This window comes from Scyliorhinus torazame, chromosome 14 (genome assembly GCF_047496885.1).
Source record: "Scyliorhinus torazame isolate Kashiwa2021f chromosome 14, sScyTor2.1, whole genome shotgun sequence".
Taxonomy (NCBI): Eukaryota; Metazoa; Chordata; class Chondrichthyes; order Carcharhiniformes; family Scyliorhinidae; genus Scyliorhinus; species Scyliorhinus torazame.
Genome location: NC_092720.1, coordinates 202,475,577 through 202,499,197, shown reverse-complemented (window position 1 = coordinate 202,499,197; position 23,621 = coordinate 202,475,577). Strand labels below are relative to the sequence as shown.

The window sequence follows — 23,621 nt, the reverse complement described above, 5'->3', positions numbered from 1 at the left end:
AAGAGGCAATTCACGCTTTGCAGTGCACAGTTAACATTTAACATTTCTCGTTCTGTTTAAATCTTCCAGGGACGTTGTGCAGAAGAAGCTGGCAGCCTGTGTAAACATCGTCCCGCAGATAACGTCTGTGTACGTGAGTTTTTGCATGGAACACATGGGGGTTGTACCCACAATCGGCCATTGGACGCAAGGGATCCTTGTGGTCGCTTTTAATCCATGCGAGCAAAAATGTGACCCACCCTCACGTTGTCCCTTCAACTCCTTTTCTTTCATTGCCTTCCCCCCCGATCCAATCTTGAATGTCGCTCAAGGTTCCACTCACAGCTTTCTGATCCGTCTCTGCCTCGTTGCTTCAGCAACAAATATTGGCCAAGGCACCAGAAGAACTCTCCTGCTCTGGGACATTATTTTATTTGTGCCTTAACTGGCAAGGCCAGCATTTATTGTCCATCCCTAATTGCCCTTGAGAAGGGGGCGGCGAGTCTCTGCGGTCTATGTGGTGTAGGTGCGGCCAGCATGCTGTTAGACAGGGGCTTTCAGGCCTTTTGGTGGGCAGCACAGTGGACGTTTCAACCTGAACGAGTGACCCGGAGGCGGGAGTTTAAATTCCAGCACAGCAGCTGAAGAATGTCAATTCAGTTCATTGAGTAAATCTGCATTAAAAAAAGTTGCCCTCAGCAATGGTGACTGTGAAACTATTGAGTTGTCAAAAAAAAACCCTACCTTGTTCGCTGATTAACTTTATTTGAGGAAATCTGCCTTCCTTACCTGGTCTGGCCTACATGTGACTTCGGACCCACAGCAATACGGGTGACTCCTATCTACCCTCTGAAATGATCCAGCAAGCCAATGGGTTGTACTTAAGGCAGTACAACACCACCTACTCAAGGACAGTTATGGAGGAGCCACAAGTGCTGATTTATTGATCATTACTCAGAGGGGAACGAGAACGTAGTGGTGGTCCTATACACCTTGCCCTTCTAGGTTGGGGAAGGTTCATATCCAACTGTTATGGGCCAGGGTTTAGAGAACCCCAAAGGGTATCATGGAGTTCACCTGACCCAGAACTTTTAATAGATTGTGGTGTGGGGAGCACACGGCCCACTCTACAGGTGTGGTACAGCAGAAATGGAAAAGTATTTTTTAAAGCAAAACAATGTTTATTCTATGAACACAAGTTAACCTTTTTAAAACATACAGTGAACATCTTAGCAACCATCAATTCAAATACAACCCCCAAAGAATACAACACTAATTAATCCTTTAAGCTTTCCTTTTAACATCCATAAGACTTAAAACACCTTTTACCAGAAGCACATCAGGTTAAAGTCACTACTGTTATTAGTTTTAAATCACCAGGATCGATTTACAGTCTTTAGATTACAGAGAGAGATTCATACACCTTCTGGCTGTGACTGCAGCTATCCAGCTCTGAAAACGAAACTAAAACACACCCTGCAGCAAACAGCCTAAAACGAAAGTAAAAAGCTGACAGACAGCCCAGCTCCACCCACTCTCTGACATCACTGCAGTAATAAACACCCATTTCTTAAAGGTACTCTCACTACAGATATTTATATACACACCCATTTATAAACGCCCATTTCTTAAAGGTACTCTTGCATGACACTCTTGCATGGGCAGCATGGTAGCATGGTGGTTAGCACAATTGCTTCACAGCTCCAGGGTCCCAGGTTCGATTCTGGCTTGGGTCACTGTCTGTGCGGAGTCTGCACATCCTCCCAGTGTGTGCGTGGGTTTCCTCCGGGTGCTCCGGTTTCCTCCCACAGTCCAAAGATGTGCAGGTTAGGTGGATTGGCTATGCTAAATTGCCCTTAGTGTCCAAAATTGCCCATAGTGTTGTGTGGGGTTGCTGGGTTATGGGGATAGGGTGGAGGTGTCGACCTTGGGTAGGGTGCTCTTTCCAAGAGCCGGTGCAGACTCGATGGGCCGAATGGCCTCCTTCTGCACTGTAAATTCTATGAAATCTATGAAAACTAAGAGGCCAGACTAGACGATTTAACTTCTCATCCAAAAGATGACACGGCCAACGTGATCTGTTGAATCTCCTGCTTGCGTGGGCCGGAAAATTAATCCAGTAGACTCTCATCTGTACAGTTTGATGTGGCGACACTTTGTTGAAGTAGTTAAAAAAAAAAAATTAAATAAATTTACAGTACCCAATTCATTTTTTCCAATTAAGGGTTAATTTAGCTTGGCCAATCCACCTACCCTGCACTGTTGCTAACTTTGGACGTTTGACTTTTAATTTGGCTCTGTTTAATTACGTTTGCTCAAGAGTCGCCAGGTATCTTTCGACACCGCCACAAGGTTCAGAACCGAATACTGATCAATGACTCGATACACCAGTTAGTAAGTTCAAAAGCAATGCTCATTTATTTACACACAGTCAAATCTACTCATGCACAAAACTCTACAAACTAAACTGCCACTATTACTCAAGCCTATACTTAGCTTTGGGCGCCCACTCCGTCAGAGGAACAATGGTCGTTGCTCGGTTCTGAGGCTGCTGGGTTGAGCTGGTTACAGGGTAGCAACTAGGAGCGTCTATCTCGTAGCGTTGACTTGGAACTTGGTCTGATGCAGCTGCTAGGCTGGTCTCTCTCTTCGCTGAGAGCAAAGCCAAAGAAGAAAGATCCTCACTTGGGGAATACTTTTTATACTAAAAAGGGCTTCGCGCGCTTTTGGGTGGGCCTTGAACTTGGCCTCAACTAATTGGGTCTTTCCCAATCAGTCGTATCGATCTTCCTCCAATAGAGGGGTGGTTCCCTGATCGCTGGGCATGTCCTGGTGACCGTTGGTCTGCTTTGTTTTAGCCTCTTCTGGCGCCGGGGTGTCTGCCTTAACATTGTGTATCTAAATGTTTCCCTTTTGTCCCCGGAGATGGCTCATTAGTAAGTAGATTGCTTAGCAGTTTCTGTCCTGTCTGAGAGCTTAAGGTTCTAATCAACAGACGGAGCTTGCACCTGCTCGTTTCTTAGTATTGTCCAATTTTCCCTGCATTCTTTGCAAGTGTCCATTTTGTAATCGGGACGTGGCCATCCCAGATGGCTACAGCACCTCTTTGGGTTGTGGGGGCAAAACCCACACAAACACGGGGGCGAATGTGCAAACGCCACACGGACAGTGACCCAGAGCCGGGATCGAACCTGGGATCTCAGTGCCGTGAGGCAGCAGGGCTAACCCACTGCTCCACTGTGCTGCCCATTTGTTGAAGTAGTTGAGAGGACCGGGCAGCGCGGTAACTTCACAGTTCCAGGGGTCCCAGCTTGGGTCACTCTCTGCGCGGAGTCTGCACATTCTCCCCGTGTCCGCGTGGGTTTCCTCCGGGTGCTCCGGTTTCCTCCCACAGTCCAAAAATGTGCAGGTTAGGTGGTTTGACCACGCTAAATTGCCCTTAGTGTCCAAAAAGGTTAGGTGCGTTACTGGGTTCCGGGGATGGGGTGGAGGTGTGGGCCGAAGTAGGGTGCTCTTTCAAAGGGCCGGTGCAGACTCGATGGGCCAAATGGCCTCCTGCACTGTAAATTCTATGACCCAAATATTTTGACGCACTCGTTTGACAACGCACTCGTTTGACAATGCAATGTACTCACTGGCACATCTTCAAAACCCAAGCGACTCTCTCTTGTGTATCAATTGTGGCTCACTTGGTGAGTGCTCACGCCTCTGAGGCAGAATGTTTTGAGTCCAGGTACCACTCTTGGGGACTTGTGCTCAAAAATCAAGGCTTACCGTCTAGTGCGGTGCTGAGCGAGTGCTACACTGTTGGACGTGCCATCTTTTGGATGAAACATTTAACTCGGTCTGCCCTGTCAGAGAGACAGAAAACATCCCACAGCACAATTTCAAAGACGGGCGAAGGCGTTAACCCCAGTGTCATGGCCCAATATTTAATCCTTAATCTTTTTTTTTTTAAATTCAGAGTACCCAATTCATTTTTTCCAATTAATGGGCAATTTAACATGGCCAATCCAGCTACCCTGCACATCATTGGGTTGTGGGGGCGAAACCCACGCAAACACGGGGAGATTGTGCAAACTGCACACGGACAGTGACCCAGAGCCGGGATCGAACCTGGGACCTCAGCGCCATGAGACTGTAGTGCCAACCACTGCGCCCCCCTGCTGCCCTTAATCCTTAATCAACATCTCAAAAACAAATTAGTTTTGCGCGGTGGTAGTGAAAGGCGCTATCTGAATGCAAGATTTTTTTCATCCTGAGGGTACATGTTTGATTTGCCTGTATGTATATTTGATCGCACAATGTTATTAATTTTCTTTACTTCCACCTCCAGATACGAGTGGAAAGGGAACATCGAGGAAGACAACGAAGTTCTGCTTGTGAGTTTTCACATATCACATTTTTTTCGGACAAATTTGGAATGATTAAGTGCACATTGACTAATCTGTGTTTAAAGACGGTGCCCTTATTGTACCAGAACACTTACACGAGATTCACAGCTGGGAGTCCGATCCGAGCACGCATGAGGAAATGAAGGGAGAGGGCTGACGGTGTGGGCAGAGAGGTTGACTATAAAGGGAGCCTTCGGAGAGGCGGGGGGGGATATGGCCCGGGTAATGGGAGTGTGGAGGAGGGGGGTGGGTAGTAGGCAGCGTGTCGGAGTGAGGAGCGAGATCCTCTTCTCCTCGGTGTACTCGAGATTAAGACCGGTATAGATAAAGGGCGACAAAGAAATGTGGCTCCCATTAGCTGGTTGTGCAAGGGCTCAGCGGGGGAACAGATTTAAGTTCTTGGGCAAGGAATGAGGGGGGGGTGGGAGGAAGAGTTTTGTCTTGCGCAGCCCATAAAGAGGATGCTGGAAGCAGAGATGATCAATGATTTCAAAACGAATTTGGATAGGCGCTTCAGCTGTGGAGATTGAGAGGGGGAGTGGGACTGATTTGATTGCTCTCTTTTTTGTGTTGGATTCCATTGATCATCTCAAGGGAGAGATTAAATCATTGACCGTCTCTGCTCCCAACACGAAAGAGAGAGCTGACATGAAATCGATGCACCGAATGGCTTCTGAACGGGCGACATGGTAGCACAGTGGTTAGCATTATTGCTTCACCGCGCCAGGGACCCGGGTTCGATTCCCGGCATGGGTTCACTGTCTGTGCGCAGATGCACGTTCTCCCCCTGTCTCCGTGGGTTTCCTCCGGGTGCTCCGGTTTCCTCCCGAAAGACGTGCTTGTTCGGTGAATTGGACATTCTGAATTCCCCCTCCGTGGACCCGAACAGGCGCCGGAATGTGGCGACTAGGGGATTTTCACAGTAACTTCATTGCCGTGTTAATGTGAGCCTACTTGTGACATTAATAACAAGATTATTAGATAATTCCTTCCCTACCTTAATGACTGTATGGATCTGATTGCTGAAGGTACTGCAGCCACGCGAGAGGCCAGATTTCAAAAGGGTGCAGACAGGAAAAATAGGGCCCAAGAAAATGAGGCAAGCCCTTTGCAGCTGGTAAAGTAAGAGAATTGTGAAGAAACCTCTTATACCCAGAGAGTGATAAAAATGTGGAGAGCTCGCTGCCACCAGGAATGGCTGAAGCGAATAATATAGATGCACGGAATGGAAAGCTAAATAAAACACAGGTGTGAGCAGGGAATCGAGTTTCACCAGTGATGGATTTAGAATTCATACAATCCCAACCATGCAGAAGGAGGCCATTCGGCCCATCGAATCTGCATTCACCCTCTGAAAGAGCACCCAACCTGGGCCCACTCCCCCCGCCCTATCCCCTTACCACCCACCTAACCTGCCCGTCCTCGGACACCAAGGGGAAACTTTGCATGCGGAAAGGTGGAAGGAGGCTCGAGGGGAGGGAAAACACGGGTAGGGACTGGTCGGGCTGAATGACCAGTTTGTGCGAGACGTGAGTCGGAGTGTTTGTTTTACAGCTGCGGTTCCTGTCTATTCAACAAGCGACAGATGAAAACACCAATCAGTGTGTTTGGCCCCAATTTGTCTGCAGTTCTGACGTGTTCAGAAGGAGAGATTGTGATTACTATGTGGTCAGCAGATGCCTACTGAATGCGGAGTTGCAACTTTAAACATTGTGGGAATACAAACTGGGAGAGCCGGGCAAGAGGTCGGGCCTTTATCATTCCGCGATCCTGTTTTACGTAATGCGGAGATGAAAATCAGCTGAAGTCCCAACTTGTGATCAGCAAGCACGCTCCAGGGCCCCAGCCATGTGGCAATGTCAGATTTACTGCACATTGGTAGCACTGCAGTCTCACGGCGCCGAGGTCCCAGGTTCGATCCCGGCTCTGGGTCACTGTCCGTGTAGAGTTTGCACATTCTCCCCGTGTTTGTGAGGGTTTCGCCCCCACAACCCAAAGATGTGCAGGGTAGGTGGATTGAACATGCAAATTGCCCCCTTAATTGGAAAAAATGAATTGGGTACTCTAAATATAAAAATAAAAAGATTTACTGCACATACAGGCCATTCGGCCCACCTGGTCTATGCAGCCTTTCTTCTCTCGCCCCACTTCCACTTACCCTAGCGGGCATTTCCTCCAAATCCTTTCTCCCTCCTGCACTTAAAGTTGAAGCACAGAGAGATTTGGAGACCCTCGTACAGAAAGCACAAAAGGCCAGCATGCAAGTTCAGCGGGCCTTAGGAAGATAAATAGAATGTCGGCCTTTATTTCAAAGGGAAGCACTGCTAAAACTATACAAGGCACTAGTTGGACAACACCTGGAATAGGGTGAACAGCTTTTTTGTCCCCTTATCATAGAATCATAGAAGTTACAGTGCATTCGGCCCATCAAGTCTGCACCTGTCCTTGGAAAGAGCACCCTACTTAAGCCCACACTTCCATCCTATCCCCGTAACCCCACCCAACCTTTTTGGACATTAAGGGCAATTTAGCACGGACAATCCACCTAACTTGCACATCTTTGGGCTGTGGGAGTAAACCGGAGCACCCGGAGGAAACCCACGCAGACACAGGGGAGAACGTGCAGACTCCGCACAGACGGTGACACAAGCCGGGAATCGAACCTGGGACCCTGGAGCTGTGAAGCAACCGTGCTAACCACTATGCTACCGTGCCGCCCGAATCTGAGGCAAGATTTTTTTTATTCGCATGAGGAATGTGGGCATCACTGGTTGGCCCAGCATTTGTTGCCCATCCCTAGTTGCCCTTCAGAAGATGATGGTGAGCTGCCTTCTTGAACTGCTGCAATCCCTGAGATGTAGGCACACCCACTGTAGGAGGGAGTTCCAGGATTTTGACCCAGCGACATTGAAGGAACGACCATCTATTTCCAAGTTAGGGTGGTGAGTGATTTGGGGGGGAACCTCCAGGTGTTGGGGTTCCCAGGTATCTGCTGCCCTTGTCCTTCTAGATGGTCGTGGTTTTGGAAGGTGCTGCCTAAGTGCCATGGGAGTGTCCCTTTAAGAAATGTTTTGTCTTATCACATGGCTTCAGTGATGTCATTGTATGGGTGGAGCCGGGCTGTGGCTCTGAGTTTTTACTTTCGTTCTGGTTTGGGCTTTGTTTTGGTGGTTGAGGTTTTTTGCTTTCGTTTTCACATTTGGCTGCTGAATTCAGACAGACCAGTATCTTGGGAATGTCTCTCGCCAACACTAAGGGCATTCAAATGGTCATTGGATAGACTTATGGACGATAAGGGAATAGTGTAGATGAGCTTTAGAGTGGTTTCACAGGTCGGCACAACATCGAGGGCCGAAGGGCCTGTACTGCGCTGTAATGTTCTATGTTCTAGCTTCAGTTTAAAAGCTGTTTCCAGACTGCTTGATAACTTGAAAAGCAATAACTGCTTTCTGGAAGAAATTCAAACCTGCTGTTTTGGAAAGAGCATCCAAACCAGGTCTTGAGTGCTGTGTGCTGGGCCACACCTTTGAAAAGGGGTTTCTGGTTGTTACTTGGATCTTGTTATTAAATTGGAACAGTTTAAAGGGGGAATTTGTTGAGGGTTATACATAGAGTACTGTAGCTGTGTGAGGTATTTATGTTTGTAGTTGATAAAAATGCTTACTGTGTGTGTTTATAGAAAGTTAACTAAATTTGTAGAATAAACTTTGTTTTTCATTAAAAGTGCTTAAGGCCTCTATTGAATAACACCTCATCATAACCCAAATCAATAAACAGTTGTAGGTCAGGTGAACTCCATGATATACTTTGGAGTTTTCTAAATCTTGGCTCATAACCTTGGTGAGTTCCTCCTGCATCTTAGCACGGTAGCATAGTGGTTAGCACAATTGCTTCACAGCTCCAGGGTCCCAGGTTCGATTCCGGCTTGGGTCACTGCCTGTGCGGAGTCTGCACGTTCTCCCCGTGTCTGCGTGGGTTTCCTCCGGGTGCTCTGGTTTCCCCTCAGTCCAAAGATGTGCAGGTTAGGTGGATTGGCCATGCGAAATTGCCCTTAGTGTCCAAATTTGCCCTTAGTGTCGGGTGGGGTTACTGGGTTATGGGGATAGGGTGTGGGCTTGGGTAGGGTGCTCTTTCAAAGAGCTGGTGCAGACTTGATGGGCTGAATGGCCTCCTTCTGCACTCTGAATTCTATGAAATCTTGTAACTGGTAAACAAGGGTGCTCCTATGCGTCGGTGGTGGAGGGGATGAATGTTTGAGGAAGGGGGAGCAATCAAGCAGACTGCTTTGTCCTGGATGGTGTTGAGCTTCTTGAGTGTTGTTGGAGCTGCATTCATCCAGGCAAGTGGAGATATTCCCTCACACTCCTGACTTGTGCCTTGTAGATGCTGGACAGGCTTTGGGGAGTCAGGAGGTGAGCTACTCGCCGCAGGATTCCCAGCCCCTGACCTCTTGTAGCCACAGTATTTATATGTATTGTCTAGTTCGATTTCTGGTCAATGGTCACCCCAGGATGTTGATTTTGGGAGATTTTTTTTAAAATTGCGTATTGTCACAAGTAGGCTTCAATGAAGTTACTGTGAAAAGCCCCTAGTTGCCACATTCCGGCCCTTGAATGTCATTGAATGCCAAGGGGCGATGGTGGTCCTCTCTTGTCAGAGGTGGTCATTGCCTGGCACTTGTCAGCCCAGGCCTGAATATTATCCAGATCTTGCTGCATTCGGACGTGGACTGCTTCGTCTGAGGAGTTTACAGAATCATAGAATTTACGGTGCAGAAGGAGGCCAATGACGCTGAGCATTGTGTAGTCATCGGCGACCACCCCCACTTCTGATTCTATGATGGAAGGAAAGTCATTGGTGAAACAGCTGAGCTGAGATGATTGCCCTCCAACAACCACATCCACCTTCCTTTGTGCCGGGTATGACTCCCAACGAGTGGAGAGTTTCCCCCCTGATTCCCAGTGACTCCAATTTTGCCCGGGCACCTTGATGCCACACTCGATCAAATGCTGCTTTGATGTCAATTGCATCAAGGTCAACCTCACCTCTGGAGTTCAGCTCTTTTGTCCATGTTTGAACCAAGGCTGTAATGAGGTCAGGAGCTGAGTGACAGTGATGGAACCCAAACTGGGCGTCCGTGAGCAGGTTATTGCCGAGTAAGTATCACTTGATAGCTCTGTTGAAGGCCGATTCCATCACTTTGCTGATGATTGAGAGTAGACTGATGGGGCGGTAATTGGATTTGTCCTGTTTCTTGTGCACACAACATACCTGGGCAATTCTCCACATTGTCGGGTAGATGCCAGTGTTGACACTGTACTGGAACAGCTTGGGGGGAGGGGGGTGCAGAAAGTTGTGGAGCCCAAGTCTTCAGTACTGTTGCCAGGATATTGTCAGGGCCCACAGCCCTTGCAGTGTCCGGTGCCTTCAGCCATTTCTTGATATCACGTGGAGTGAATCGAATTAGCTGAAGAGTGGCAACTGTGCTGCTGGGGACCTCTGGAAGGTGGCGAGATGGATCATCTACTCGACACTTCTGGCTGAAGATTGTTGCGCATGGACAGTTGCTTCTGAGGAAGGCAGGTTGATGAGGATAAGGTCATGTATGTTTTCCCTCTTCTCGGTTCCCTCACCACCTGCCGCAGTCCCAGCCTAGCAGCTATGTCCTTTAGGACCCGGCCAGCCCGCTCTGTGATGGGTCTACCGAGCCACTCTTGGTGATGAACATTGGGCGGCACGGTAACGCAGTGATTAGCACTGTTGCTTCACAGCGCCAGGGTCCCAGGTTCAATTCCTGGCTTGGGTCACTCTGTGCGGAGTCTGCACGTTCTCCCTGTATCTGTGTGGATTTTCTCCGGGTGCTCCAGTTTCCTCCCACAAATCCCAAAAGATGTGCTTGTTAGATGAATTGGGCATTGTGAATGGGGTCTGAAGCCAATGTTGAGGACTCCCAGGGCGACTCCATCCCGACTGTATCACTTGCGGTGAGACAGGACATACCCAGGAATGGTGACGATGGTGTCTGGGACGTTGTGAGGTATGATTCTGTGAGTATGACTACGTCAGGCTGTTGCTTGACTAGTCTGTGAGACAGCTCTCCAAACTTTGACACAAGTCCCCAGATGTTCGTAAGGAGGACTTTGCAGGGTCAACAGGGCTGGGCTTCCTGTTGTTTCTGGTGCCTGGGTCGCTGCCGGGTGGTCCATCCGATTTAATTCCTGTTGTTCCCTTTTGTAGCACTTGAATGTAACCGAGTGACGTGCGAGGCCATTTCAGAGAGCATTTAAGAGTCAACCACATTTCAGTGAGTCTGGAGTCGCATGTAGGCCAGACCGGGTAAGGATGGCAGATTTCCTTCCCTAAAGGATATTAGGGAATTGGTGATACTGGCATTGGAGGCAGTCCAGAGAAGGTTCACTCGGTCGATCCTGGGTTTGGAGGGATTTCCTACTGAGGAGAGGTCGAGTAGGCTGGGCCGGTGCTCACTGGAGTTTAGAAGAATGGGAGGCGGCCTTATTGAGACATATTCTGTCAGCCCCCCTTTCATAAGTTTAAAAAGCCTTATTAGGTCACCCCTTCCCTTGTCCGGAGAGGACCACTCTGGATGGATCGGGTACAGGCTAAGAGGAAAACCTTTAACGTTTTAGCTCCACGCGTCGCCCAGTTCGAATGAAATTTCGCAGCCCTGCCTGAACCAGTGACTCTCTTTCCCCTCGCCACAGTCGCTGCCAGGCCGGCTGAGCGCTTCCAGCACTTTCTGTTTTAGTTTCCGATTTCCAGCAGCCAGAGTTGTTTTACCTCTGTTAGAAATAAACTCTTGGCAGGAATTACAGGGTGGCTCAGATCAGACAGCCTGGGCGGAGGTTGCTCCACAGGGTGCACATATCTGAAGCAAGCACTGACGTTGTGTGGTTGCCCAGTGAGATAATTGTTTAATTGGTTCCAGGCCATCACCTTCGATTGTAAACTGCTTTGCCATTGTCAAAGTTTGGCTCACTGGTGAATGTTGACGGCCTTGCAGCTAATGCAGCTGAGAGGTGCAGTCAACCGCTGCCCTTAGTTTCAACGATGTGGAGATGCCGGCGTTGGACTGGGGTGAGCACAGTAAGAAGTCTTACAACACCAGGTTAAAGTCCAACCGGTTTGTTTCCAATCACTTAATTTCAGCGTAACAGTGAAGGTTGACCCAGGCCACCCATACACCGCTCGAAGGAGCCCGAGTCGTGGGTTTGACCGACGGCTGTGTCTGTTCACTTTGACAAGGGGACTTGGGCATGATTCGGCGGGGCGGCACAGTGGTTAGCACTGCCACCTCACAGCGTCAGGGGCCCGGGATCAATTCCGGCCTTGGGCAACTGTCTGTGTGGAGTTTGTGCGTTCTCCCCGTGCCTGCGTGGGTTGTTTCCTCCCACAGTCCAAAGATGTGCGCGTTAGGTGGGGTTATGAGGATAGGGCGGGGAGGTTGGCCTTGGTAGGGTGCCCTTTCGGACGGCCGGTGCAGACTCGATGGGCCGAATGGCCCCCTTCTACACTGTAGGGATTCCAGTGCTGGCTCTTTGAGGAGAGGAAACTAGAGGCATACGGGGTAATTTAGACTGACGAGGAACGTTATACTGAGTGAAATAAAAGATGGGGTCTCGAGGGGCGAAGTTGGATGCGGGCGGCCATGTTCTCCCGACTTCACCGCCGCTGAATATTGGTCACCTGTTGCATAACGACTGACAAATCTACTTCTACCTGTTTGGCCTCCCTGTGCTATTCCAATTCCAGCGCACCAAAGTCCTCCTAATGCTGAATTTTGAAGAGCGTCCAACATTGCAATGCTTAACATCGCTACTTCAGTCAGAGTCGGAATGAAGCAAAGGCTCAGCAGGGCCGACAACATCTGTTTCCTCACTCCGCAGTGGTTGCCTGAACCCCCACCGTCTTCCCCTCCATTTAAGTAGAGGTTGCCAGCACCTGCAACACTTTTACGTTTGCCCGATCGATTGCTAACCGGTTTCCCAAGCGCCCTGAAATGCGTGAGCCAGACGTTTGGTGTTTTCGGCCCAGCGCTCAGCTGGTTTGCCACTCACACCCAGATGGGACGTGAAGAACCCTGCTGTGAGCGATACCCTGCATCTCTCCGCTGCCCCAGCCGGCTGTCAGTCACTTAGAAGTAACTGCGCTGAAAATGGCCTGTCCTTCCTTTGGGAAATGCAAGGACGGTGGGGGAGTTTGATGATGCTGTGACACCATCACATTGCGTGTCAGTTTAAAAAAAAAAGAGAAGCTATATTCAGAGCACAGTGGTTAGTGAGCACTGTTCCTTCACAGCGCCAGGGACCCGGGTTTGATTCCCGGCTTGGGTCGCTGTCTGTGCGGAGTCTGCACGTTCTCCCCGTGTCTGTGTGGGGTTCCTCCGGGTGCTCCGGTTTCCTCCCACAAGTCCCGAAAGACGCGCTGTTAGGCGGATTGGACATTGTGAATTCTCCCACTGTGTACCCGAACAGGAGCCGGACTGTGGCGACGTGGGGATTTTCACAGTAACTTCATTGCAGTGTTAATGTAAGCCGACTTGTGACACTAATGAAGATTATTACTATTACATCCCAATATGCCTCAGAGCCAAAGTGCAGTCAGTGGCATAATACAGTAAAGGTTGGCAGTCCATCGACACACGCAGCAATGGGACCATGACCAGATAGCCTGTTTTTGACTGATGTCGAGTGTTGGAGATTGCCTCTAGAACTATGGGGTCGCTGCCTAAAAAATTCTTCTTCGGCCATCTCTCGCTAACGAGTACCGCAGAAACTCCGCGTTATTGGCCAAGGGTCCTGTGGGTCCTTGCATGGCTGATGATCCTAGAACCGCATCTTCGACTGCACACTTGGCAGGTGTTTCCGGGGGTTGGGATTGGCGCGAGATCGCTGGTATTCCTTTCGCAGGCTGCTTTTCCAGGCCTCCTCTTGCCGCCGGGCCCGGTCGAAGAATTGTGCCCCCCCCTTTTTTATTTTTAAATAACAAAAATAACATTTAAAAATGAGCTGGTCCGGTCATGAGCACACTGGCTTCAACAACATTCATTCAAGTCGGAGGTGAGGAGAAATCCTTTTCTCTCAAGAGGGTCGTGAGTCTCTGGAACTCTTCCTCCAAAGGCAGCGGGATCAGAGCCTTGAATGTTTTTATGGCGGAGCTAGGTAGATTCTTGATTAACCAGGGGGTGAAAGGTGGCAGGCAGGAACGTCAGGGTGAGGTTGCAATCAGGTCAGCCATGACCTACATGAGTGACGGAGGGGCTCGAGGGACTTGGAGGCCTCCTGCTCCCTCATTCGTACTTTAGTTCAATATCCTGGGTCAGCGTTGGCCACCAGTCCCGAGTCAGATTGACAAGCTCATCGCTGTACGTGGGACCTTGCTCTCAGCGGATGGCTGCTCAACGGAGGGAACGCCACTACCTCCACGTCCCTCTCCCAAGTCACACATCCTCCTGCCGTTGAGAAATGCCGCCGTTCCTTCGTCATGTCTGGGTCAAAAAAAAAAACCTGGAACGCTCTTGCTAACGGCAGTGTGGTAGGACCTTTACCTCCCATGGTTCAGGAACGCAGCGGGGCCCGGCCCTCTCCAGCGGCAATCGAGGATAGGTAGCAGAAATAGGAAGGCAGATTATTATTTGAATGGGTGTAAATTGAGAGAGGTGGACAATCAGGGAGACCTTGGTGGCCTCCTGCATCAGTTGCTGAAAGAAAGCGGGCAGGTACAGCAGGCAGTGAAGAAGGGAAATTATATGTTGGCCTTCATAGCGAGAAGATTTGAGTGCAGGAATAGAGATGTTTTACGGCAATTGTATAGGGCATCGGTGAGGAGTATTGTGAGCAGTTTTGGTGTCCTTATCTGAGGAAGGATGTTCTTGCTATGGAGGGAGCGCAGCGAAGGTTTACCAGGCTGAACCTGGGAAGGTGGGGCTGTCAGATGAGGAGAGGCTAAATTGGTTAGGATTATATTCATTGGAGTGTAGAAGTGTGAGAGGGGATGTCATAGAAACGTATAAAATTCGAGGAGGATTAGACGGGGTAGATTCAGGGAGTCCAGAACTAGGGGTCATAGTTTGAGGATAAGGGGTAAACCTTTTAGGACTGAGGTGAGGCGACATTTCTTCGCCCAGAGAGTGGTGAATCTGTGGGATTCACTACCACAGAAAGTAGTTGAGGCCAAACCGTTGTGTGATTTCAAGAAGGAATTCGATATAGCTTTTGGGGGGACAGAATTGAGGGCGGGGGGGGGGGATCAGGGTATTGAACTTGATGATCAGCCATGATCATAATGAATGGCGGAGCAGGCTCGAAGGGCCGAATGGCCTCCTCCTGTTATTTTCTATGTAAATCTGGCCCCGGGCGGCACGGTGATGCAGTGGTTAGCACTGCTGCCTCACGGCGCTGAGGACCCTGGTTCGATCCCGGACTTGGCCACGCGGAATCGCCCTCAATTGGAAAAAGAAATTGGGTACTCTAGATTTTTTTATTTTATTTTTTGTAAAGTAAACGCTGGCTCTGCCAATGAGGCGCCCATCCCTCGTGCACACATTTTTTTTCCAAACGTGCAAACGCTTTCGGTGTGACGTCCGAAGGCCGTGGCTGTACAGGTGCAAGCCTTGTGCAGTCTTTCCCCACCGCAGCGATCTGTGGCGGAAGGCCAGGTTAGGTGCTGAAACCTGTCGCGAGATTTGAACCTGCAAGGCACTGGCACCTGGGCCAGGCAAAAACATTAGCGTTGTTAAAAATTGGACTAATTAGTCAGATTAATCTCCGCTCTGTGCCACTTCCAGCATGCTTGTCAGCGGATTCACGTGAATTCACACCTGACTAGTAACTGATACAAAACTGCAAAGCAAGGACATTTTTTTTTTTCCAGAGCTGCTTAAAGGGTGTCATTAAAGAAATCGCACATTCAGCACAACATGACCTGTTAGGCAGGGATGTAAGCTTTCACCGAAAGGCCAGTGAGCTTGGGGAATTAATTACCCGGGATACCCTCTGACACGTAGCAGAGTGTGAAGGGATTGTGGCAAATCATGGAGTGTTTAAGGTGGGATTGGGGGTGAAATTAATCTTGACGTATTAGCATGGAGCTGTTGCCTTAATAACCTATGCCTGCTACTAAAAAAACTGCCCAATTTGTGACCGAGCGTAAGCTACTTGGTTCATGCCTCAGTCCCAGTGACGGTCCCCTTTGCTGGGGAAGAAAACTCTCTCCCTGTCTGGGATGCGTGGAAGGCATGCTAAAGGTCGCGGGCGATACAACCTCACCCCCGGGTCGCTGAGCTCGGACAATTCTCGAAGGCATCCTTGTTTCAGAAATAAAAACGGAAATACGCCGAAGGTCTCGCATCCTCCGCGGAGAGAGAACAGAGTTAACACGGGACCATACTGGACAGTCCGGTTAACCACTGAGCCATTACACTGTGGTTGGCAGTTCAGAGGTGCCCGCACTGGCATATCTGGAGCAATGGGTCATGAGTCAAAGGCTTCACCTCTGAAGAAGGGTCTCGCTGTGGCAAATGGGATTCATTGTGGGCAGAACGCAGCCTGTCCTTGAGGCTTCACTTTCAAACTTTGACTATTCCTATGTTCTCCACGTCCAACTCCCCACCTTGCTCCCTATTTAAGCTTTAACTCGTCCTGGACTCTGCAGCCTAACACTCACCAGGTCCCATTCGTCCATAATACGGTCAGTAAATTTGCTGATGACACCAAGATTGGTGGAGTAGTGGATGAGGTGGAGGGCTGTTGTAGGCTACAAAGAGACATCGATAGGATGCAGAGCTGGGCCGAAAAATGGCAGATGGAGTTTAACCCTGATAAGTATGAAGTGATTCATTTTGGTAGAAAAAATTTGAATGCGGATTACAGGGTCAACGGCAGGGTTCTGAGGAATGTGGAGGAACAGAGAGGTCTTGGGGTTCATGTCCACAGATCTCTGAAGGTTGTCACTCAAGTGGATAGAGCCGTGAAGATGGCCTACAGGGGGCTTGAGTTTCAGGGAATTTGCTGCAACTGTACATGACCCTGGTGAGACCACATTTGGAGTACTGTGTGCAGTTCTGGTCACCTCACTATAGGAAGGATGTGGAAGCATTGGAAAGGGTGCAAAGGAGATTTACCAGGATGCTGCCTGGTTTGCAGGATAGGTCTTATGAGGAAAGGTTGAGGGAGCTAGGGCTTTTCTCTTTGGAGCGGAGGAGGATGAGAGGCGACTTAATAGAGGTTTATAAGATAATGAGGGGATAGATAGAGTGGACGTTCAGAGACTATTTCCTCGGGTGGATGTAGCTGTTACAAGGGGGCATAACTATAAGATTCAGGGTGGAAGATATAGGAGGGATGTCCGAGGTAGGTTCTTTACTCAGTGGTTAGGGTGTGGAATGGACTGCCTGCTGTGATAGTGGAGTCGGACACTTTTAGGAACTTTGAAGCGGTTATTGGATAGGCACATGGAGCACACCAGAATGACAGGGAGTGGGATAGCTTGATCTTGGTTTCGGACAATGCTCGGCACAACATCGAGGGCCGAAGGGCCTGTTCTGTGCTGTACTGTTCTATGTTCTGTATAACCCACTGGGCTCATTGACCCACATCAGCTCCCACTCTGGCAATATCTTGTCCGCACCTTCAAATCCCTCCCTGGCTCTTCACCCCCGATCCTGGGAATCTCCTCCAGTCCTTCAACCCTCCCGAGGCCTCTGCACCAATTCTGGCCTCATGTGCACCACTGACCTTAATCTCTCTGCCATTGCTGTTTGCACCTTCAGCTGCTCAGGGGCCCCCAAACCCCTGGAGATCCCTCCTTCAACCTATCCGGGACTGGTTCAGAACAGTGGGCTAAACAGTTAGCTTGTAATGCAGAACAAGCCAGCAGCACGGTTCACGGTTCAATTCCCGTACCAGCCTCCCCGAACAGGCGCCGGAATGTGACGACTAGGGGCTTTCCACAGTAACTTCATTGAAGCCTACTTGTGACAATAAGCGATTATTATCATCCGCTCCTCTAACCTCAGTCTCTACCTCTGAGACGCTCCTTAAAATCTATGGCCAGGTTTTCGCTCACCTCTTGTGACATCTCCTTGAGGCAAGTTTGTACAATTTGATTTGAAACGCTCTTGTGAAGCACCTTGGGAGGTTTTACTGAATTGAAGGCACTATATAAATGCAAGTTGTTGTTGAAGCTCACGCGAGCATAACCCTGACAGTGGGCAAGTGGTGTGCCGAACTCCAGCTCCCACGTGAAGGGACGTGCTGTCTTCATCGGGCCACGTGTGAAAAACTGAGAAATCTGGGTGGGAGGCCATTCCTAACGGTGTGGAGCAGTACCGGAGCTCCAGTTGGGGTCTTCCTGAAGCGCCTAGGCCACTGGTGGGCTGCCGGGGGCCACATGGGGCCCACCTGGGTTCTGAGTGTGGCACGTGTGACATGTTGGCCGTTGCTGTTGCCCACGTGCAGGGTTACCACATTCCGCTGATTTTCATCTGTATACTTTTCCTCCCGCTTTGACTGAAGTACCCCATATGTAAAGTGAGGGAAAGTGAGGTACGTGCTGATTGCACACAACATTGACGATGAGAGCCGTGCGCACCCTCTGCATGTAAATATTTCTGTTTTCACCATTTGAATTTGATAGTTCTGTTGATATCTGAATGATTTAACATTTGCTATAATTTGTGATTAAATATTCGGCATGAGTTAAATATATTCAATCTTGCTCATGGGGTCACGGTTCGTAAACCAGTCCGATTTCAATATTGCGACCCACTGAGGTGAAGGAGGGCCACTCGTGCGGCCCACTCACTAGCCGAGGCTGGCCACCGGCCTTCTCTGTGTTAATGAGAGCAGAGATGGCGCTGTTCACCGATGACCCTCGGGTGTTCCTAACGGCTCACGGCCCCGCCCAATGCAAAGTAGCCCCGAGGAGCTCTTAACAGCGACATCGATAGTCTGCGACTACTGACCTCCGACGAACATCTCCGTGGCTTTGTCATTACCAGCCCCCCCATTCCAGCCCCCCCCACCACCACCACCCCCGCCCCCTTGAGCCGGCAGGTCATGGGTTCAGACCCTGCTCCACAGCCCCTAATCCAGGCTGACACATGCAGCACTGACGGAGTGCTGCACTGTCGGAGGTGTGTCTTTTGATTGAGACTTAAAAGGTTTTGCCTGTCCTTTCTAAAAAAAAAGAAGAAATCCCAGGGGCAGCACAGTGGTTAGCACTGCTGCCTCACGGCGCCGAGGTCCCAGGTTCGACCCCGGCTCTGGGTCAATGTCCGTGCGGAGTTTACACATTCTCCCCGTGTTTGCGTGGGTTACGCCACTACAACCCAAAGATGTGCAGGTTAGGCGGATTGGCCACGCTAAATTGCCCCATAATTGGAAAAAATGAATTGGGTACTCTGAATTTATATGAAAAAAAAGTAATCCAACATCACTTATTTCGATGCAGTGGCATTCTCCATTATTTGTTCCTCAACAAACATCACTTTAAAAAAAAAAATAGCCACGTTATCTCAGTGCTGTGTGTGAGACTTTGCTGTGTAAGGTTTGGCTGCCACGTTACTCCCAACAGTGGCTGCCCTTCAGAAGTACTCCCATTGACTGCAAAACATTTTCTAACACCCTGAGGTTGTGAATGTCGCTGTATAGAATCAATTTGTTTCCTTTCTTATTGCTTGCGCATCAGATGGGGCTCCAGCCACTCAGCACTTGTGTGGCAAAGATTTGGGTTAATGGTCTGTGCATATGTTCTTGCATTAATCTCAGGCCATTCAGCCTCGTCTCGCTGGCTGTTGCATCTCTTTCCAATCCTTTGAATGTTTCCTTTCCGATGGTGCCGATCCACCCAACCTTTTGTCGGTTTTTTGATAAAGGATTGAACCCTAAACAATGACCAACCTTTTCCCTTTGTGGGTCCTGGATGAGTTTTCCAGCATTTTCTGATCTTATCGCAATTTGTACAAATTGCATTCCTGTAGCACCACCCTCAACATAACAATATACCCCCAAGGCACTTCATGAGCAGATTGGTCACTGAGCCTGAACATGAGGGCAGATAACTTCAAAGGCTTGGTCAGGGGACTAAGGTTTTACAGAGCGTCTGAAGGCGGCAGGAAGAGAGATGGGAAGGCTTTGGGAGATGATTCCAGGGCTCGGGTCCCAGGCCTCTGCAGCCATGGCTGTCAGCCGCAGAGCGACTAACACCAGGGCTATGCAAAGGAATGCAGATGTCTTGAGTGGTTCGCAGAGCAGGAGATAGTTACAGAGAGTGTTTGCGTGTGTGTGCGTGCGTGTGTGTGGGGGTCGGGTTTGAGGCCATGTTTGGGATTTGGAAAGGAGGATGAAAACTTTCAAATCGAGGTGCTGTCAGACGAGGAGCCAGTGTGCGGTCAGCACAGCGGGCGACGGGTGAGTGGGGACTTGGGGCCATTCAGGTTGCAGGCGGCTGAGCTTTGCACCAGTACATAGCTTAACCAACTCCTGCCGCTCACTCTAGCTCCTGCAAGTTTCTCTCTCGTCCTCCTGAGGTGGCAACTGCAGATGCTCACGAAGGCGAGAACTTGTCACACTTGACGAGAATTCAGTCTCCGCTGTTTGCAAAACGGAGCCTGCCTAAACGTCAGCTTTGAGCCGAGGCGTGATTCCGATCTGGACCACCCGCCTGGAGCAATTTGCCAAGCCCATCAGCTCGCCTGCAAAATGGCTGACTTCGGACACGGCACCTGCAGCACAGGACGAGCTTCCATGCCTCCTTCCTTCCTTCAGTTCATAGAATCCCTACAGTGCAGAAGGAGGCCATTCGGCCCATTGAGTCTGCACCTACCCTCTGAAAGAGCTCCACAAACGATGTAACATAAGAGCAGGGAGGTTATGATGGAGCTGTATAAAATGCTGGTTAGACAACAGCTGGAGTACTGTTTGCAGTTCTCGAAACCACACTATAGGAAGAATGTGATTGCACTTGGAGAGAGTGCAGAGGAGATTCACCAGGAGAGGCAGCACGGTTTTGTGAAGGGGAGGTCGTGTCTCACTAACTTAATAGAGTTTTTCGAAGAGGTCACAAAGATGATTGATGCAGGTAGGGCAGTGGATGTTGTCTATATGGACTTCAGTAAGGCCTTTGACAAGGTCCCTCATGGCAGACTAGTACAAGAGGTGAAGTCACACGGGATCAGGGGTGAGCTGGCAAGGTGGATACAGAACTGGCTAGGTCATAGAAGGCAGAGAGGAGCAATGGAAGGGTGCTTTTCTGATTGGAGGGCTGTGACTAGTGGTGTTCCACAGGGAACAGTGCTGGGACCTTTGCTGTTTGTAGTATATATAGATGATTTGGAGGAAAATGTAACTGGTCTGATTAGTAAGTTTACAGACGACACAAAGGTTAGTGGAATTGCGGATAGCGATGAGGACTGTCAGAGGATACAGCAGGATTTAGATTGTTTGGAGACTTCGGCGGAGAGATGGCAGATGGAGTTTAATCCGGACAAATGTGAGGTAATGCATTTTGGAAGGTCTAATGCAGGTAGGGAATATACAGTGAATGGTAGAACCCTCAAGAGTATTGACAGTCAGAGAGATCTAGGTGTACAGGTCCACAGGTCACTGAAAGGGCAACATAGGTGGAGAAGGTAGTCAAGAAGGCATACGGCATGCTTGCCTTCATTGGCCAGGGCATTGAGTATAAGAATTGGCAAGTCATGTTGCAGCTGTATAGAACCTTAGTTAGGCCAGACTTGGAGTATAGTGTTCAGTTCTAGTTGCCACACTGCCAGAAGGATGTGGAGGCTTTAGAGAGGGTGCAGAAGAGATTTACAAGGATTTTGCCTGGTATGGAGGGCATTAGCTATGAGGAGCGGTTGAATAAACTCTGTTTGTTCTCACTGGAACGACGGAGGTTGAGGGGCAATCTGTTAGAGGTCTACAAAATTATGAGGGGCATAAACAGAGTAGATAGAGGCTTTTTCCCAGGATAGAGGGGTAATTACTAGGGGGCATAGGTTTAAGGTGCGAGGGGCAAGGTTTAGAGGAGATGGACGCGGCAGGTTTTTTACACCAAGGGTTTACACCAGGGTGCCTGGAACTCGCTGCCGGAGGAGCTGGTGGAAGCAGGGACGATAGTGACATTTAAGAGGCATCTTGACAAATACATGAATAGGATGGGACTAGAGGGATACGGACCCAGGAAGTGGAGAAGATTTTAGTTTAGACAGGCAGCATGGTTGGCACGGGCTTGGAGGGCCGAAGGGCCTGTTCCTGTGCTGTACTTTTCTTTGTTCTTTGATGCTGCCTGGGCTGGAGCATTTCAGCTATGGACAGAGGCTGGTTAGGCTGCCGTTGTTTTCCTCAGAGCAATGAAGGCTGAGGAGGACACAATTATCAGGGACATAGATAAGGTAGATGAGAAGAAATTGTTCCCCTTAGTGGAGGGATCAGTCACCAGGGGGCACAGATTTAAGGTCGGTGCAGGAGATTTAGAGGGGATTTGAGGAAACACTCTTTCACCCGGAGGGTGGTGGGAATCTGGAATCACTGCCTGAAAGGGTGGGAGAGGCTGGAACTCTCACAACATTTAAGAAGCATTTAGTTGAGCACTTGAAACGCCAGAGCTCACACAAGGGTCCGGACCAACTGCTGGAAAGTGGGGTTAGAGTAGATTGGTGCTTGGTGGCCGGCGCAGACAATGTGGGCCAAAAGGCCTCTCTCTCTGCTGTTAAGCTCTCTGACTCTAAAGACCACAGTAAGAAGTCTTCCAACACCAGGTATAAAGTCCAACAGGTTTGTTTCAAACACTAGCTTTCGGAGCACTGCTCCTCCCTCAGGTGAGGAAGGTGATTCACCTGAGGAAGGAGCAGTGCTCTGAACGCTAGTGATTCGAAACAAACCTGTTGGACTTTAACCTGGTGCTGGAAGACTTCTTACTGTGCCCACCCCAGTCCAACGCCGGCATTTCCACAACATGACTACCATCGAACGACCAGATCATCTATTTTTACAATGTTGATTGAGGAGAAATGTTGGCCAGGACACTGGGGAGAACTGAATCCGTTGCTCTTCATAGTAGCGACGTTGCTTCTTTCACATCCGACCGAGCGGCTGTTTATTTTTAATGTCTCCTGAAAAGACCACCTTGAATAGTGCAGTACCCCCACAGCACTGCACTGAAGTGTCGGCTTTTTAGCGGGGGCCCGAGCACCGGAGTGAGTCTGGAACCTGGAGCATGTTTGTCGGCGAAGGGCCAGCACAGTGGTGGCGCCAGGGACTCAGGTTCAAATCCGCCTCGGGTGACTGCCTGTGCGGAGTCTGCACGTCCTCCCCGTGTGTGCGTGGGTTTCCTCCGGGTGCTCCGGTTTCCTCCCACAGTCCAAAGATGTGCAGGTTAGGTGGGGTGGGGGGGGGGGGCGAGGTAAGGGGGGGGGTAGTGGGCCAAGGTTAGGGTGCTCTTTCAGAGGGTCGATGCAGACTCGATGGGCCGAATGGCCTCCTTCTACACTGTGATCTATGAATCTGATTCTAATGCTACCAATTGAAACATGCATACTGGAAATCTGAAATAAAGGGGGAAAATGCCGGAAAGCCTCGGAGCATCTGGCAGCAACTGTGGAGAGAGAAGCAGCGTTAGCGTTTCGGGTCCGTGTGAACTCTGAAGAAGAGTGATGCGGACTGTCAACACACGGCCTACTCCCGTAAGCCAGTCGGCCCGTAGTAACTTTTCCCAGTCAGCAATGCGATGACGGCCAGCTAATGGGCCAGGACACAGGGGAAGATGCCTTCTACTCTTTCCAATGGGTTAGTCTCGCTTTAACATTCACCTGCCACCTCGCACAGTGGAGCCCCCCCTCAATGTCACACTGGAAGTGTCAACCTCGATCGATAGGCTCTAGTTTATGAATTGGGCCTTGACCCCCATGACCGTCACGACGCGAGAAACAAGAGAGTTAAAATCCGGCTAACCCTGCAAATATGTTTTCATAACAGTCCCTTTATTTGTCTTTCAAACAGATGATTAAAACACGAAGTACCAAGGTTGGCGATTTAGCGGAGTATGTGCGGTAAGTGGGGGGAGGTGGCACTCCGTTTGCCACAAACCTGTATCGCGTGGTCACCGTTGAACGTTCCTTCAGCTGGCACGGAGATGCCCAGAATACAGCGGAGCGGGTCGGTCCATGCAGTACTTGCTCAATGCTGCACCCTGTAGCCTGTAACGGCACCCTCGCGCTTCCTCGGGGTG

The 23,621-nt window shown here is 49.8% G+C and overlaps 1 protein-coding gene across 2 annotated transcripts in view; it reads left to right on the top strand.

Moving 5' to 3' along the window:
* LOC140390356 (protein CutA homolog) overlaps positions 1 to 23,621 on the top strand; it is a 37,285-nt gene that overhangs the window by 11,643 nt on the left and 2,021 nt on the right. For both annotated transcript variants that reach the window (XM_072475433.1, XM_072475432.1), the window contains exons 3-5: positions 70 to 129; positions 4,316 to 4,361; positions 23,393 to 23,442. In XM_072475433.1, coding sequence (XP_072331534.1) covers positions 70 to 129; positions 4,316 to 4,361; positions 23,393 to 23,442 — 156 coding nt within the window. The remainder of the gene's footprint in view (positions 1 to 69; positions 130 to 4,315; positions 4,362 to 23,392; positions 23,443 to 23,621) is intronic.